Below are 17,195 nucleotides of genomic sequence, written 5' to 3' on the forward strand. Positions count from 1 at the left end.
AATAAGTTCTATGATCTCTAAGTCAGGAACATTTCTGTTTCTTTTGATACAGTGGTGTGTTTTTTACTTTGCAAAGTGAGTTATTTGGTTACTGGGAAGCTCAGAGACAAATGTGTGACCCACTTTCTGTGAGATGTACTAACTCTGTACTGCTGTGTACTAACTTTCTCCCATCGTCTCTGGAATATGATTTATCTATTCTAAGTACCTTTCTGTAAAGTGGTGAAACACACTGTGGAAATGAGGCAGGCGGCAGCACCTGCCCTGGGCACATAGCCATCATGTGCAGAGCAGGGTCTAGAACCTAGGAGCTCTGACTTAATCAGGCAGAGACTCAAAGAAACCAAGTGGAGGGGAGGCTAATGTGCCTCGGTCTAATAGTTCTCCAGAGGCACCCATGCCTCTGACTTCAGGCCCAGAGCGGCCCTGGAATCTCAGGGAAGGCTGAGGTGAAGAGAACATTTAAGATTATCAAAATGCAGGGCCTCTAGGCTGGGGGCCTTGGGCAGGCCTCACTCATGCTTACACAATCCTAGTGCCTCTACTGTGCCTAGCCCACGGTGGATGTGCAGCAAACATCCGTTACTGAATGAGCCCCACCCAAGTTTGACCAGTCCCAAGGCTGGGGTGTCCCATCCCTTGCCTGACCCTTCACCATATTAGGTCTGAAAGTAAGGAAGATGTGTGTCCTAGAAGACAGGGCTGGTGTGGCCAGCACAAATAATAATCATTGCCTATAAGGTGAAGTTAGGGCCAAACATGTCGTTTCCAGATTCCTCTTGGCTCTGACGAACGTATTTTCAGATAACTTTAATCCTGGTACATGAGGGGCAAGTCTTCTGGTGCCTGGAGAAGGGGGCCCCACACTTCATTCTAGGTAGGGTGGCCTGTGGCTAGCGGTCGGCGGGCTCTCTGAGGCTCTACAGGCCCTCAAAGGCGCTCCTTTCTTGCCTGCAGCTGTCGAAGATGCACTGGACACCGGAACACGCCCAGCCCCTCAACCAGTGGCCAGAGCAGCACCTGGACGTCTCCTCCACCACCCCGTCGCCGGCCCACAAGTTGGATCTGCCCCCTGGGGGTCGCCAGCGCTGCCACTATGCTTGGGTACACGACGACATCTCTGCCCTCACCGCGTCCAACCTCCTCAAGCGCTACGCAGAGAAGTACTCCGGGGTTCTGGACTCGCCCTACGAGCGCCCCGCCCTGGGCGGCTATAGCGATGCCGCCTTCCTCAACGGTGCCAAGGGGGACCCTGAGCCCTGGCCAGGGCCGGAGCCACCCTACCCCTTGGCCTCACTCCATGAGGGCCTCCCAGGAACCAAGTCGGGCAGTGGCGGCGGCTCCGGGGGCCTCGGGGGCTCCCCGGTTTTAGCCGGGAACCTGCCTGAACCCCTCTACGCCGGCAATGCGTGCGGCGGCCCGTCGGCGGCGTCCGAGTACGCGGCGGGATATGGCGGCGGGTACCTGGCGCCTGGTTACTGCGCGCAGACCGGCGCCGCGCTGCCCCCGCCACCTCCGGCTGCGCTACTGCAGCCCCCGCCTCCGCCGGGCTACGGCCCCTCCGGGCCCCTGTACAACTACCCTGCGGGTGGCTACGCCGCGCAACCCGGATACGCTGCCCTCCCCCCGCCCCCTGCCCCGCCCCCGGCCTCCTACCTGACCACGGGCCTCGCGGCGCCCACGCCCCTGCCCGCCCCGCCGCGGCCGGCGCCCTCCTCCTATAGCTTCCAGGCGGCCGCGTCGGGCGCCGAGGCCGGGGTTTCACTGAAGCGCAAGGCCGCAGACGAGGGCGCAGAAGGCCGCTACCGCAAGTACGTCTATGAGCCCGCCAAGGTCCCGGCTGCCGACGGCGCTAACTACCCCTCAGCGGACAATGGCGAGTGTCGGGGTAACGGGTTCCAGGCGAAGCCGCCGGGAGCCGCGGAAGAGTCGTCGGGCAAGTACGGTGGCGGCGTTCCCCTCAAGGTCCTGGGCTCCTCCGTCTACGGCCCGCAACTCGAGCCCTTTGAAAAGTTCCCGGAGCGCGCCCCGGCGCCGGCTCCCCGCGGGGGCTTCGCCGTGCCGTCGGGGGAGCCTCCCAAAGGTGTGGACCCAGGAGCCTTGGAGCTGGTGACGAGCAAGATGGTAGACTGCGGGTCCCCGGTGCAGTGGGCAGAGGTGGCAGGCCAGGGCGCGCTCAAGGCGGCGCTGGAGGAGGAGCTGGTGTGGCCCTTGCTGAGGCCGCCCTCCTACCCAGGCAGCCCACGCCCGCCGCGGACTGTGCTGCTTTTCGGGCCACGAGGCGTTGGTAAAGCGCTGCTGGGCCGCTGCGTGGCTACGCAGCTGGGCGCCACGCTGCTGCGCCTGCGCGGAGCGACCCTGACAGCTTCTGGCGCCGCCGAGGGCGCGCACCTCCTCCAGGCCGCCTTCGCGGCTGCGCGCTGCCGCCCGCCCGCCGTTCTCCTCATCAGCGAGCTGGATATGCTACTCCCGGCTCCGGACGACGGTGCCGCCGTCACCGGCTCGCTGCAGGCGCCGCTGCTGGCTTGTCTGGATGGCGGATGCGGCGCCGGGGCCGACGGCGTGCTGATCGTGGGCACCACCTCGCGGCCAGCGGCTCTGGACGAGGCGACCCGCCGGCGCTTCGCTCTCCGCTACTACGTGGCGCTGCCCGACGGTCCAGCCCGCGGACAGATTCTGCAGCGGGCGCTGGCGCAGCAAGGCTTCGCGCTCAGCGAGCGGGAACTCACAGCCCTGGTGCAGGGCACCCAGGGCTTTTCGGGGGGCGAGTTGGGGCAGCTGTGCCAGCAGGCAGCGGGCGGGGCGGGCCTCCCAGGGCTGCAGCGCCCGCTTTCATACAAGGACTTGGAGGCAGCGCTAGCCAAGGTGGGCCCTCGAGCCTCCCCCAAGGACCTGGACCGCTACGTGGAATGGGACAAAATGTATGGCTCTGGACACTGACGGAGTGCGAGGAGGCAGCGGAGGTAGTCGCCCCTCCGTCTCCGCCCCCCTGTCTGGGGGGGATGTCTTCTACCAAACCGGGCTGGGAGGGTGCTGGAGTGATGAATGTGGGCTGAGGGGGAAGGGGACTGCCTGTGGATTTTTTTTTTTTTCGTGGGAAGGAAAACGCTTCTGCTAGGCAGATAGATGCCATATATGCTGTGTACTCAGGTTTTTCCTATTTATTGTGGATGGGAAGCTTGCCATCTCCACCCCGCGGACGGGCAGACCAGGGATGGGCTGGCACCCGGGGCCTAAGGAACTCCTGCTCTCTTGCCACAATCTTTTTGTCTCCTCGCTATCTGAATGCCTCTCACCCTTCCCCCACGCTCCCCTTTCTTTGCATTCTCATAGTTTTCTCCCCTGCTGCTTTGTCACTGACCCCCGCCCCCCATATACTAGCCTTCTCTTTTGCTCCTCCCCTTATATCTCCATCTATCACCTTCTGTGCGTCTGTCTCCATCCCTTGCTCTCCAGGCTCTCTGTGTCTCTTGGTCCCTCTCCCTGCCTTCTGTCCCTCTCATTCAAACACTGCGGTGTCCCTTTGCAGGAGATCTGGAGGTCTGGGGGCTGAGGAGGAGGGGATAGGGAAGTACCTCCGAACCCGTTATCCTTTACCCAGCTAAACCTTGGGTCTGGAGGGAGTCAAGAAAAAAAAAAAACACCCAAAGAAGGGTTTTTGTTTTTGAGGGGGAGTCCCAGAAATGTAGCTTGTTTAATATTTTAGGCCTCTTATTTTTGTAAGATGTGTAGAATTTGCTGTTTTTCTTTTTCTTTTGACAACTCAGGAAGAAACTGACCTCAGAAAGAATGTTAGACTTTGGCTGCTCTCTGGTGTGTTCCCTGCCCCCCTCCCTCATCCCCAAGGGAGCAAATTTTCCCAGAAGACTCAGAAAGTGAAAATTTCAGGAAAGGGGAGAGGAAGACCCGGAGCCACACTGAAATCCTTGTTCTTCTGGGGACAGAAGCAGAATGTATTTCTGGGGCTTCCTCCCCAGATCTAAGGTTGTGGGCAGGGGTGTGGGGAGTGGGTTCTGAAAGGAGGCTGCCCTGCTGCCTTCCACATACGTTTTCTGTGAAGGGTTATCCAGAGGGGATGCCTTGGCCCACTTCCTACCCCTGACCCAGAAGGCAGGTTGAAAGGGCCCAAATGGGCAGGTGACATGGACAGAAAGTCCCCAGATAGGTCGTCTCACGTGGCCCTTGCCTACCTAAAGGTCTTCTGTAACTTACGCTGAGAGGATTCCTTCAGGAGGAAGACAGTCTGGCCAGTCTGGTTGGGCGCAAAACTGACTATGGACTCAGCCTTCCCTGTCAGTTGGGGGGCTCTGAGGAGGGGTGAACATGTGTTGCAGGACAAGTGTCTGTGCGGAAGTGTGCCTCTCCTATTCTTTCAGGGTCCTAGGTCTGAACTGTAGGGGCTGTGAGAGGATGAAGGAGATGGGCAGGCTTTTTCTCTCGGGGGGTTTATCTCAGTCCCACCCAAACTTTTACCCAAAGCCCAGGCTTTAGGGCCCTTCCTTGTGAGAATGGTATTCTTCTCCTTCCCACCAACTTTTCCTTGATGGGCTTCATCGGTTTGCCTCCCTCACCCTTCCAGGGAGCCCATTCTGCAAACTCTGAGCTTTGGTGCAAAGCAGGCGGGGACAAGCCCTCACCCCTACCTCTTCTGTCTCCCACCTCAGCCTCCCTTCCTGTTGACTGCCCACCTTTATAGTTCCTAGTCTCCATTCACTTCCCACTCCCAGCTGGAAGGGTGTCTCTGGCGGACATTTTGGGTGCCAAGGTGCTGAGGGCTGGCCTAGGAGTGCTAATAGGAAAGCTGCTCTGTTTTTCCCCCTTCTGCCCCTTGGTCTCTTTCTGGCCCTCTTCTCCTTGGAGCCAGCTGATTGCAGGGCTTTGGTTCCTCAGCAGCAGTGGACTGCAGGGTCCTGGCTGTGAAAGACCCTTGGAGCAGGGAATGAAGAGGTTCTCTCAGGTGTGTGTACCATATATGGGGGATGGAAGGTGTCGGGGAAGCGGGTTGGTATTCCAGCCTTCCGTTCAAGGGGTAGGCAGCTTTGGAGGTGGGGGGAAGAGCTCACTGACTGAGACCCAGGGCCCCCCACTGCTTCCTCTACTGGCTTTGGGGAACTTTGCACAAGGAGACAGCCCCCAGTCTACTAGCACCTACCTCATGGGCGCTGGGGTGGGTGGGGGAAGGGCAGGTCCAGCTCTGGCAATGTTGTGGGGGGCATACCAAAGAAACCAGGGGCAGGATTTGGGGAGGGCAGACTCAGCAAGCTGGCCCTCTCCTTCTCTACCCAGATTGGGATGGGGTCCTCTTCTCCAGCTGTAACCATTTCTACCTCATTTTGCTGTGTGTTGTACATGGACGTATTTATCTCCTGTCTGACGATGCTCTGCAGTTGTGGTCTGTCTACCTCAGAAGAGACTGTATTTTAAAAGAAAGTATTACACAGTATTAAAGCTATGACATGTGGTTTCCAGATGATTTCTTTGGGGCAGCAGGATGTGGGGAGCCCTCTGGGCAACATCCAGGTCTGCTGGTGTCATGGGTGTGACTCTGCAGTGTTTCTTTTCCTTCAGCAAAACATCACGTGGAACTCCTGTTACTCATTCTGACACACTGAGGGGCTGGCTACGAGGTGAAAAGCCCCTGATAGGGGAGGCTCTCCTGCAATTCAGAGTTCTCAGAGGCTCAGAACGGGCTGACTCAAATCCTCAGAGGCCTGAAGTATGAGGGGGCAAAGAAGGGCTCACATTTGTTGAATGAAGGAAGGAACGAATAAATGTATGGAGGAAAGGGGGCTGAAAAGGAAGGCTCACTCAGAACTGGACAACAGCCCTTGTTGGCTAGAGCTAGGGTTACACTTGCATTCCATTCTTGGAGGGAGGGGGAGTGGACAGAGCACAGGGTGTGGAGACAACCAAGTTTCCGTCTTTAAGGTCACACGGGATCCGCTGTCCCATCTACCCATCCCCAAACTCTACCTTTGGCAGTACATCACAACCTAGGAGACTGAGAAAAAAAACTAAGAGGGAACATCTTGCTGAAGAAGCTGTGTAGAGATACCCGGAGGTTTGGACCTACAACTTTCCGAGGTCTTTGAAGGCTGAGCTGGAAATACACCAGACTGCAAGGGGAGCAGTGCACCCCTGCTTCCATGGGTTCAGGTTTAGGGCTTAGGAGGCAAAGCAAGCCCAAGGGAGACCCCTTAAAGTAAACAGTTTCCCCTCCAAGAGAAATGACTGTGGTGAGCCTGGATATGGGGGCTCCAGGGCATTGCTCCAAGGTTCAGTGACCCCAGCCCTCCTGGCCCTTGGAAGTTCAGACACCCCCATTCCAGTTGGTTTATTACACAGACACTACATGGCACTGAGGATACAGACTTGGTTAAGTACATCTGCTGTGCTTAATGGCCACTGGACAGCCCACAATACAGGGTGGGAAAAGCTCAAAAATAGATCATTTGAAAATTCAACTGGACAAAGCTGCTTGATGAGGGACTATATTAAGAGGTTTATATTCTCACATCTGGCATAATACTTGGTATACAGAAGATGCTGAGTAAATGCTGAATAAATCCTCAAATTAGTTTCCAGGTAAGTGTCCCAATGGAGAATGCATGTGCTATGCCAAGAATGCCCAGAAAGATCATGGCTTGTGGTGGGGTGTCAGAAACACCCCCAACAAAAGCTGCAGAGGCCCGAAATCACCAAACCTGAGAGTGGAGCAGGGGTAAATCAGGCTGGAGGAATCACTGGGATTGTACCATGGCACCCCCAGGACCTTCTGTGCCCTGTGAAGAGCTGAGGCTCCATCATGAAGCCAGTGCATTTGGGATGTCAGGGACCGGCGGGCTCATGGACGGGGACTGGTTTGCAAGTTAGGAACTGACATACTGATTCAACAAATCTTCTGAACACTCCTTTTATGGGGACAATAGATGGACCTGAAGTCTACCGGGGGAGACAGTCAAAAGGCGGAGCCGCAGGGTGTTGTGGGAACCGATAGGAGGGACACCTACAGAGATGGGGGTCAAAGGGTGTGTGCCAGACCTGTCAGCTGAGGAGTGACCAGGGCAGAACAAAGTGCAGACCAAGGATCCAAGGGAGAGCCAGAGCCAAGCTTGCTTGGGGGAAGGGAACAAGTTCAATGAGTGGGGCCCTAGTGTGTGTGGAGGGCGGTGGGGACTTGAGGAGAAGCTGACCTTATCCAGTAAAGAGAATATGATGTTTTGGACCCACGTTAGAGGAGATGGGAAATGGTAGAGCCTGTAAACATCAGTAGTTAGTAGGTAACAAGAGAATTTAGGCAATGATTGATATTGGAGATAAGGGAAAGAAAGGGATCTAGCTCTCTTATCCTCCACCCTTGGCAGAGAGCAAGGGTGGAGGATGGGTTAAAGGGACATGGGAGACTTGCCAAATTTGAGGCATTAGCGGGCCGGCCAGGAGGCCTAGGGCAGGTCTTTCAATGTAAGGGTCCCGGATCCCATCCACCAGGGGGATGAGTCCCACCCAGTCCCTGGGTTTTGTGAGACCTCCCTTTTCAGTCCCTGGTTTCCTGGTGTTGGGAGATCCTCCGACAAGTCCCAGGTGGAGGGTGCCCCCTCCCGGTCCCCGGGTGTCGGAGCCCCGCGCCCCAGCCCCTGATGCCAGGCAGCCCTCTCCCGCCCACCGTCCGCAGGTTTGGGCACCCCTCCCCCACCCGTGAGCATTCGGAGCTCCTCCCCCCACAGTCGGGGTCCCGGTCACCGCCGGCGATGGCGGCCTGGGCACCGGCCGGGGTTCTGGGTCTGACCCTGTTCGTCTGGGCGCTGGCTCCTGCGGGGGCGGTGGACGCCATGGGCCCTCACGCGGCCGTCCGTCTGGCCGAGCTGCTGACCCCGGAGGAGTGCGGCCATTTCCAGTCGCTCCTGAAGGCGCCGGAGCCGGACGTCGAGGACGAGCTGGCCAGGCTTTCTGAGGATCGACTGGCCCGGCCCGAGCCTCCGAAGCCCACGACCGCGTCGCCAGGCGGGCCGTGGCGGCGGCGGCGGGAGGCGTCAGGAGCTCCGGCGGGCGGGGTGGCCGAACCCGCGGAGGCCTCCGACGGCTGCCGCGAGGGGCTGGCGGCCTGGCTGACAGCCCAGGCGCCGACACTGTCTTGGGACCGCGTGGCCCGGGCCCTGCGGCGCAGCGGCCGCCCCGACGTGGCCCGGGAGCTGGGCAAGAACCTCCACCAACAGGCAACGCTGCAGCTGCGCAAGTTCGGCCAGCGCTACCTGCCGCCGTCCGGCGACCCCGCAGCCCCCGGGGCTCCCGCCCCGCGCCCCCGTCGCGCCCCGGCGCCTGAGCCCAACTGGGACGAGCTGGAGCTGACCGTGGAGCGACTGCCCCAGGCGCCGTACCAGCGGAGCCCCACTGGCTGGGCCGGGCCGCTGACGCTCGGCTTCTTCACCGGCTTCGTGGGGGCGCTGGGCGCGGGGGCGCTGCTCATCCTGCTCACGCTGTGGGTCACCGGCGGCGACAGCGACGGGAACGGCGACCGGGCAAGGCACGGCGGCCCCGGCCGGCCCGCCGCTGCCCTGCGCAGGCCTGTTGAGGCGCGCGGCTGGTGGGAAGCAAAGCCGCTGTTGACCAAAGAGCAGCGCGCGTCTCCGAAAGCTTGTGCTGCGCGTGGGCCAGATCCCTCCTCTTCTCAGTGCCCCCCGCTGTAAAATGGGACCACAGTCATGGTGAAGTGCTGCCCCTGGCTTATAAAAGTTATGAAATACGCAATGGAGGGAGCAATCTGTTAGTTTGTGGGAAATGACTGGTGCTAGCCAGTGGGGCTACTGGTGGAAATGGGGCTCGGGTGCCCATCTACCTGGGTAGGATACAGGCCCTCTCCAGTTCGTGTCAGCTTTAGTTCCTTCTTATCTGGCAATTATTCTTCCACCAAGATCTGCCATCTATTGAGCACTAACTGTGCGCCAGGCTCCATGTTCAGCAGCTACATACATTATTTGATATAACCTTCAAAACCCGAGAAGGCAGGCATTATTTCCATTACACATTAGGAAACTCTGGCCATGGCTAGTTGGTGGCATAGTCAGATTTTTAAATCCAGAGCTGCCTGAGCTCAAAGTTTGGGCTCCAGAGGGAAGGATGCGGATCAGTAACAGAGCTTGGGAAACATGATGGGGACCAGAATAAGATGTGGATCTTTTGTTTACTCTGAGGCCCTGCTGAAGCGCGCAGGAAGCAACATAGCCAGCGTGTTCCCACTTCCAGTGGCTGCTGCCTCCAAGCTGCTCTCCCCACTCAGGCAAGGCCCCCTGATATACCTGGTGGCCCCAATTTTCCCACCCAGCCACGTGGCTGGGGAGCTGATTCTGGTGAGCCTTCACATGGACTCTGTCCCCCCACCACAGGGGATGGCAGGACAGTTGGGGGGTCCTGCCGGGTGGGTGTTTGACTCCCCAGCCAGCCTGGGCTGCAGGGCTTTGACGTAAGAGCAATGACACAATGACAGGCCAGTCCAAGAGGAGAGTTGAAAACAAGATTGACGTAACCCTTTATTGCAAATTCTAAAGTAAAAAGATGTACAGTACAAAGTAAAATTGAAATTTCAGACTATAAACTTCCAATCCACTTATACATTCTCATTTCTCAAGCATTTCTGCCATTTCCGCATAAACAGAAGAGGGAACAAGTCGAGGGGGCGAGGGAAGGAGATACAGCAAGGGGAAAAAATTGTCTAGAATAATCACAAATCCCAGAAGCAAGTGAAAGGAGAGACATTTTCTCGACCTGCTGTCCTGGTGATGAGAAGCGGAGGTGGTTGGAGCAGTGCAGTTTAAAATGGCTCTCAGAATAGCAGCATTTATGGTACCATTTCATCTTCCTTAAGTCCAAATAGTACTTTGCCTTTCCCTAGTGCCTTTGCCTCTGTATCTCAAAACACTTTACAAAACATTTAGTTAAAGCCTCACAACACCCCTGTGAGGTAGGTCAGTATTATTATCCCCATTTTACAGATGGGGAAACTGAGGCACAGAGAGGCTAAGTGACTTGCCCAAGGCCACACAGCGAGCCAGCAGTTGAACTGGGGATGGAACACGGAGTTCTGTCCCTTTTCTAGAACCACTGGACCACACTCCCCTTTACCTATATACATTCTTCACACACACACACACACAACATGTGCACACCCACCCACCCTACCCCACTTAGCCTCTATGTACAGCAAACAGCAGTGGGGGGCAGGGGCCGGGGATGCCTCAGGAGCATTTCAATGGAGGAAATCTCAGTAATCTTGGAAAGGGAATCCAAGTAAGCACAGAGCTGAGCCACAGTGCAGACTGTGCCAACCTTGGGGCCCACCCAGTCCAGACTTCCTCTTCTCTCCTAATGTTCCCCTGGCTGGCTGGCTGCAGCCAATTCTTTAGGGGGTGGGGGTACCTGAAAATGAACGAAGCTTTTTGCAAAACTTTGGGCAACATCTGAGAAAAGAGAGGCATCGTTATAGAAGATGCCCAGGACTCAAGTCACAAAGCCATAACCCATGGCAACTTCACCTCCACAACAGGCCTAGAGGCTGGGGCCAAAGGGAGGAGTAGGGGGACTGACATACCAGCCATCTGCCTCCAGAGTGGAGCTACTGGTGCGGACTAGAGTGGGCACTTCAAAATCCTCCTGAGTGTTACTGGGCCAGGAGACATGGCCTAGAAGGCATGTCCCCAAAGCAGAGCAGGGTGAGGGAAGGGGCGGGGTGTCCCTCTCCCCTGCACGAATGTGAATGAGACCAGCCCTAGTCTGCTGGGTTATCTGATGGGGTGATGAAGGGCAGGGCCCAGCATTAGCTAGCAGAGTGGAAGGCTGTTGGGCATCGTGCTCGACCGAGCTTCGGGGCTTTGGGATAGTTTTTCTTGACATAGTGGTAAAAAGGCAGAAGGCCAGCCCAGCTGGGTTGGCTGACATCATCTCTGCGGGCTCTGCCAGGTGGACTGGTGAGAAAGAGGTTTCATGGCCTTCAAGCACCGGGCTGGCAGGGGAGGAATGCCACATGCAATGGGTGACTGGGGTTGGGGGTGGGGGAGTCAGGACCTTGCGTTTCTCTCCAATCTCTACTTCTCAACCTGAACTTTGCAAGAGACCCTCTGACTCCTCTCCTTTCTATTCCCTTCCTGTCCCCAAATGTGCTAAGGTCCCAGTTCCCAGACCCCTCCCAGGACTCAAGAATTGGCATAGTCAAGCGACAAATACACACCAAGACAGGCTTCCCTTGTACAGTAAAAAGGGTCATTTTTATTTTGTTTCCTTTTGGCTTATAGTAGTGATGTACTTTTTATCATGTCTCAGAGTGGTGTTGGCCTCCATGCATTCACTAATACACTAATCTTCACTATTGGTCTTTTACAAGTTTACATTGGTTGCAGCGAAAAATAAATGAACTCTGGGCACTGCTGTTCCAGGGGCTTTGACTGGGACTTTCTGTTTACCTCTTCCCGGTCAACTTCTGATGCCAAAAGTGGCTTATTTAGAGAGGAGTGTGAGTAGGTCAGGTTGATTTGGGAAGTTTTTTCTGCTCTCACCCTCTGCTTTAAATGGTGAAGTCTCCTCATCTACGCAACAAGGAGGTTCAGGGAGGAAGAGGGAAGTGTTTTTCACGCACAAATCAGCAACTGTGTCAGCTGCTGCTCAGTGGCTTTGGCTCTGCATTTGAAATTAACAGCATCACACGTCTTTTTGCTTTTTGTCCTTTTTTAAAGGTGAATTGTGGAGTATAAATAAGTGCACCAAGGACCTGGCTACAAAAAATAAATATTTATATTATATTTATATATCTATATATATATATGTGCAGTGATACTGTGGCTGCTGCTTTTTGATTGGCTTCATTAATACTTGGCAAAGCATTGCCACTTACCCACTCAGTGAAGACATGCAGAAACGTCATCACTGACTCTTCCAGTTTAATGCCTGTTGTTAACTGCAGGTGTAAACTGCTGGTGATGGTGTCACTTACTACCAAAGAAGTGTGGAGCAGGGCATGTGAGTGGTGGGTGGGTGCAGCAGTGGGCGAGGAAAGAGAAGGTGGGAAAAGTCTGAAAAAAAAAGTGAAACTTCAAATAAGGTGGAGGTGGCTTCTTCCCTATGAAGCTGGCTGATGGGTGTCAGATACCAAGGCCCATGTGTGTTACTGAAGAGATGGCCTCTGGGGCTGGGGTCAGGGTCTAGGGGAGGAAAAAGCTCAGATCTCAGAAAAATCTCATTAATATGCTCTAGAAGCTTAATGACATTACTTGCATGAACACTTGGGATCTTAAAGCTCTGTTGCCCATCTCAAGACCTAAGAACAATTATGAAGTTTAGCCAAATTTTGCATAGAAGTGGTTAGAATTTATTGCACATTGGAACAAAAATATATATTTTTTGTTGTTTTGGAAAAGACCGTTATCAATAAAAAATTTTTTGTCTGTCTGTCTGGTTTGGGGATGTACATTGGCTGACAGCATCTAAGTTCTAAGAAGAAAGAAAAGTATAAAAAATAAAGATAAACATGACAATGGCATAAGCCAGAAGCCATTTCCTATTTAATAAGTTAATAATTTATACTTACAAAAAGGCATGCCAATAAAATAAAATGATATATTACAGTATTTATAATTCTCTTAAAAAGAATAACCACACGCCAGCTTCTATTTTGTGCTGTTTCCAATGTAGCCTGTACATGTCACTATACATTCATTCTAGCAGTTAGCTGGGTCACCTTCCCAACCTGGTCTCAGGTGTAGTAAGAAAGTTCTACGGATGATGCCGCAGAAGCAGGTTTAAGAGAGCTGGACAGAGTTTCTAATGGTCCAACAAGATAGAAAGCTCTGCTTACTGACTTGGCTGTGATTTGTTCTATGCAAAACTAGTCAGTGGACTACGAAATTACATCCAAAGTGCTTCTACTGCAAGGCAGATCGGTGTGTCTGATTATCGACTGTTTCCTCCCCTCTATTTTAGGGTTCTGGGAGAATTTATTTTGATTTGGTTTGCCATGCTAAAATCTCTCCTCATTCTGTGATAGACTTCATTCAATTGCAGCATCTTGGTTTTGAAATCTAGTTGTCATATAAGACACCCCTGGACTAAGAACCATCTTCCCTAAAGCAGGAGATGGACTGGAGATATGATGCTCCCCCTAAAGCCACCCTCCAATGGCCATGGGCAGGTCATGAACCAGACAGCAAAACTGGCTGAAAGGGAATGAGGTGGGGGAGCTGGAACATCTCAAGATTTCATATGAAGTCGCTTTCTCATGAGAACCAGTGCAATAAAGAAACCAAGTGGGCTTGGTTCAGAGGTGGCTCCAGCTCTGCCTCTGGTCCCACTGGTGACTATGTAGTCTATTAATAAATAAAGAAACCACAGCCTTAGCCCCAGTGCTGCTGCCCTCACCCACCTCTGTGGGTAGGGGAAGCCCCGCTTGGTGGGAAAATGTGATGGAAGCCAAAGGAATCATGCAATGTGTGAATGTGCGCCACCCTCTGTAGAGGAGAGGCCGTCCAGAACCCCTGAACACCTCTCCGTGTGGCCCCAGGCCCGGAGAAAGCCACAGTGCAAGAGGACATGGCACTGAATGAAGTGAGTACCCCTAGGCCCCAACAAAAGGTTTAAGTTCCCCAATACCCCCTAGAGATAATGTGCCACTCTGAATAGCACTTTCATCTCTGCCCCAAATGAATGTCAGTTTTCCAGTATGAAGGCTAAACAATCCTCATAAATATTGCAAGATACAAATGAACATTTTTTTTTTGATTTTTGTTTTTAGCCCTAGGATTTGGTTTTACAGTGACATTATTAATACAAGCCATTCAAGATCAAAATTTCCCCACGTCTGGGACACAGAGCAGCATTAAATAGTTCATCTTTCAGAATGTGTGACAATGGCTGTATGTTAGAGACGTCTGTTCAACATATACACACAACGGATCCATCTGCTTGTTGGATTGGGTTTGTTTTTTGTTGGTGGTGGTAGTCAATTGGTTGGTCATGTTTCCCTACCCAGAAGGTGTATGAAAGACTTCTCAAAATTCATAAAGAATTGCAGCGGGTATGGAACTCTTACCATTTTTTCCTCCAAATACAGTGAACGGTGCAAGGCTGGGTCCTATCCAAAGGCTGACCCAGTGCAGGGGACAGGATTAGGAGTGTCCTGTGGTGTATGGTTCTCATGCATGATTTCTGATCACAGCATGCCATCATGCAAATCATTTCTACGCATTGAACGAGCACAATGTTTGGATCGGCCTGAGCAAGTCCTCCTCAGCCTGAAGAAACCTGATCATTTTCCCCCACCCTTTGCCAAACCATGTGATGCCCATGTGGAGAAAATGCCATTTATGCCAAAGAAACTGACAATTAAATGACATGGGCTAAATGTGAGTGTGTGTGTTTTTTCTTTTTGCTGCTTAGCTTAACTAAGGTAAGAATGCAAATAGAGTTTGCATGAACAAACAATCTTTTAAAGTGATGCTTTCTGCTTCTGAGAATCAACAAAATGAAAAAATAAAATCCATTTGGCTGCAACAGAAATCTGCTGGTCCCGGCAGCCTCTCTGTTTTTGTATCCTGTTGGTTTTGTCCTAAGTTGCACTGACTGATGTGGAACATGCAGTAACCAGCTGCCCAAGCACTAGAACATCTGTGAGTCCAGGGAGCAGGGTCCTTTGCCCTTGGGAGGTCACTGCTCAAGACTGGTAAGCAGACTACGTTTGGTATAGATCTTCTGGGTGAAGTGTCTCCACAGCTGTTCTGCATTGATAATATTCGGGAAGTTTGTAAACAATCTTTTACTTGCAAGTTTTAAATCGGTACAATATTTAATTTTTGATTTCCTCTAACACTTGGATTCTCTGACCTCTTTTTGTCTTTTGGCTCTTTCCCTTCTTCCTTCCTCCGCCCGTTGCTGTTTCTCCTTTTCAGGTTTAGTTACACTGTCATAAGATGGGAGGGAGGCTGTAGAAGGGGTGCTCTCCTTTTTCTCCCGGTGTGTGCCTCCATTCTCCAGCTTATTGGAAGTCATCTTTTTGCAAATGAAGCCCCGCCTTGCTAAATGTCCCCGGTAGGCACGCTGCAGAACCACTGCCGACACCTCCTCCTGCTTGCGCCGCAGTGTAGTCGTGATTGGCTCATAAGACACTTTGGAAGGATTGGATGCCACGAACCGCTCCTCCATCTGCTGCCGAAGGATGTCCAACTCCCCACTGTCTCCCAGGACCCGCTTGGTGAAGGCAAAAAGGATGTCCAAGCAGTGGATGCGATCTCCGCTGACCATCGGCAGGTCCATGGCAATGAGCTCAATGGTGTTGGGCTTGGGCACTCGGAGCGGGTGCTCCAAGGCATCTGCAAAGTCTGCCAGCTTACAGTACTCGATGAACTGGGTGGCATCAGGGTCAAACTTCTCCCAGATCTCATAAAAGGTCTCAAAGTCATCCTCACTCAGAGGGTCTGCACTTTCCTCTGTGGCCACACTGAAGTTCTCTAAGATGATGGCGATGTACATGTTCACAACGATGAGGAAGGAGATAATGATGTAGCTTACAAAGAAGAAGATGCCCACTGAGGGGTTCCCGCAGTCTCCCTTAAAGCCACTCCCTGGGTGCTCCTTATCCAGACTGCAGTCAGGGGGACGGTTCAGGATGGGCAGCAGCAGGCCATCCCAACCAGCTGAGGTCGTGATCTGAAACAGGCAGATCATGCTGTTGCCAAACGTCTCGAAGTTGAACATGTCATCAATGCCAGCCTCGTGCTTCACATATGCAAAATTGGACATCCCAAAGATGGAGAAGATGAACATGACCAGGAAGAGCAGAAGGCCAATGTTGAACAGAGCAGGCAAGGACATCATTAAGGCAAAGAGCAGGGTACGAATCCCTTTGGCACCTTTGATCAGACGCAAGATGCGGCCGATACGGGCCAATCGGATGACTCGGAATAGGGTTGGGGAAACAAAGTATTTTTCAATTATATCAGCCAGGAACATGCCTGAGAAGAGGAACAGAAGATGGGATGTTACTGCGATTGGAGATTCTCTTTTTCTTTACTTACGCCACCCGGCACTATGGAACCCTTAAGTTTGAAGGACTTTACAGAAATGAGTGCCTTTCTAGTCAATCGGAACTCTCATAATAAAAAAGAAAATTACATGGTTCAAAACACATAAAAAAGCAGAGAAAATGATCGAATAGACACTTGTGTACCTAACACCCAGATTTTAATAAATGCTAGCATTTTACTGAATTTGCTTCTTCTCTTCAGCCCCAGAAGCAACCACAATCCTGAAGATAGCATTCTGGTATCTTTGTAAGTTTTGCTATGTATAAATCCATAAATAACATATAGATAACATCCTACTATGATTAAAGAATTATATCTATCTTTTTATAGATCAACTTTTTAAATCTCTAGCTTTCTTTTTTGATTTAATATTATGTTTATGAGATTGATCTCTGTTCTTAAACTAATTTTAGATTATTCATTTTAACAGTTCACCAGTCCACATTTGAATAGGTCCTCATTTTTATGTTTTCCATTCAAGGATAATTTTTTGTTTTCAGATTTGTGAAGGCATGACCTTCAGAGGTGTTATCGATTCCTCACCAAAATGCTCAAATTTCCATATCCACAGGCAACTAACGAGGTCTGGCTCCACCCCATGACTTCACTGCCCTTTGGCTGTGCTGTCTCAGTGATTCTGAGAATGCCACAAATTTTCAAAGTATCTTCTTTCTGGCTCTAAAAAGGAACTTTTGGTTTCTCACTGCCCAATGTCACCAAACTTGCCTAGAAAACTAAAGGGACCTCTCAGGAGTGGTTTTTAACTCAGAGCCTCTGGATTTTGTGTTTAAAGCATAATTTAGAAACCAGTATAAGCAGATAAAAATGTCAAAGCATTAGTAGGATATGAAAGTAGAGAATGAAAACGAACAATGGATAGGGCCTTTGTGTTTACATTTATCCAGGGGTCCACCTCAACCAGACCACTCACCTTTAAAACAGGAGCCTGATGAGGGGCCCCAGAAGGAAAAGGAGAGGAAAAATTTGGGAAATGAAGGATGAAGGGAAGGCAAGGACATGTTCTCTTCCTTTAGTGCCTTCTCTTGTCAAGGCCCTGACATGACAACATGAACTTCAACTCACACATGAGGGATGTAGTACTTTAAATAAGGAAATATCTTTCAAGCCTAAGGATTT

At 52.3% G+C, this 17,195-nt stretch overlaps 3 protein-coding genes across 6 annotated transcripts in view; 2 read left to right on the forward strand and 1 right to left on the reverse strand.

Annotated features, from left to right (window-relative positions):
- The window catches only part of FIGNL2 (fidgetin like 2), a 32,741-nt gene extending 27,280 nt beyond the window's left edge, over positions 1-5,461 (forward strand). For all 3 annotated transcript variants that reach the window (XM_036992175.2, XM_036992177.2, XM_036992176.2), the window contains one exon: positions 958-5,461. In XM_036992175.2, the coding sequence (XP_036848070.1) occupies positions 958-2,940 (1,983 nt within the window). In that variant the 3' untranslated portion in view covers positions 2,941-5,461. The remainder of the gene's footprint in view (positions 1-957) is intronic.
- A 704-nt stretch (positions 5,462-6,165) lies between these two features.
- On the forward strand, positions 6,166-8,745 carry TMDD1 (transmembrane and death domain 1). The gene has a single exon (XM_036992430.2). It carries the CDS (start codon positions 7,638-7,640, stop codon positions 8,682-8,684), a length of 1,047 nt encoding a protein of 348 aa, XP_036848325.1. The 5' UTR covers positions 6,166-7,637; the 3' UTR covers positions 8,685-8,745.
- A 749-nt stretch (positions 8,746-9,494) lies between these two features.
- SCN8A (sodium voltage-gated channel alpha subunit 8) overlaps positions 9,495-17,195 on the reverse strand; it is a 194,708-nt gene continuing 187,007 nt past the window's right edge. For both annotated transcript variants that reach the window (XM_073213498.1, XM_073213499.1), the window contains one exon: positions 9,495-15,986. In XM_073213498.1, coding sequence (XP_073069599.1) covers positions 14,839-15,986 — 1,148 coding nt within the window. In that variant the 3' untranslated portion in view covers positions 9,495-14,838. The remainder of the gene's footprint in view (positions 15,987-17,195) is intronic.

This window comes from Manis javanica, chromosome 10 (genome assembly GCF_040802235.1).
Source record: "Manis javanica isolate MJ-LG chromosome 10, MJ_LKY, whole genome shotgun sequence".
Lineage (NCBI taxonomy): Eukaryota > Metazoa > Chordata > Mammalia > Pholidota > Manidae > Manis > Manis javanica.

Bases quoted from the DNA above. Each gene is read 5' to 3' on its own strand.
- TMDD1 (XM_036992430.2), top strand. From the start codon at position 7,638: ATGCCAGGCAGCCCTCTCCCGCCCACCGTCCGCAGGTTTGGGCACCCC.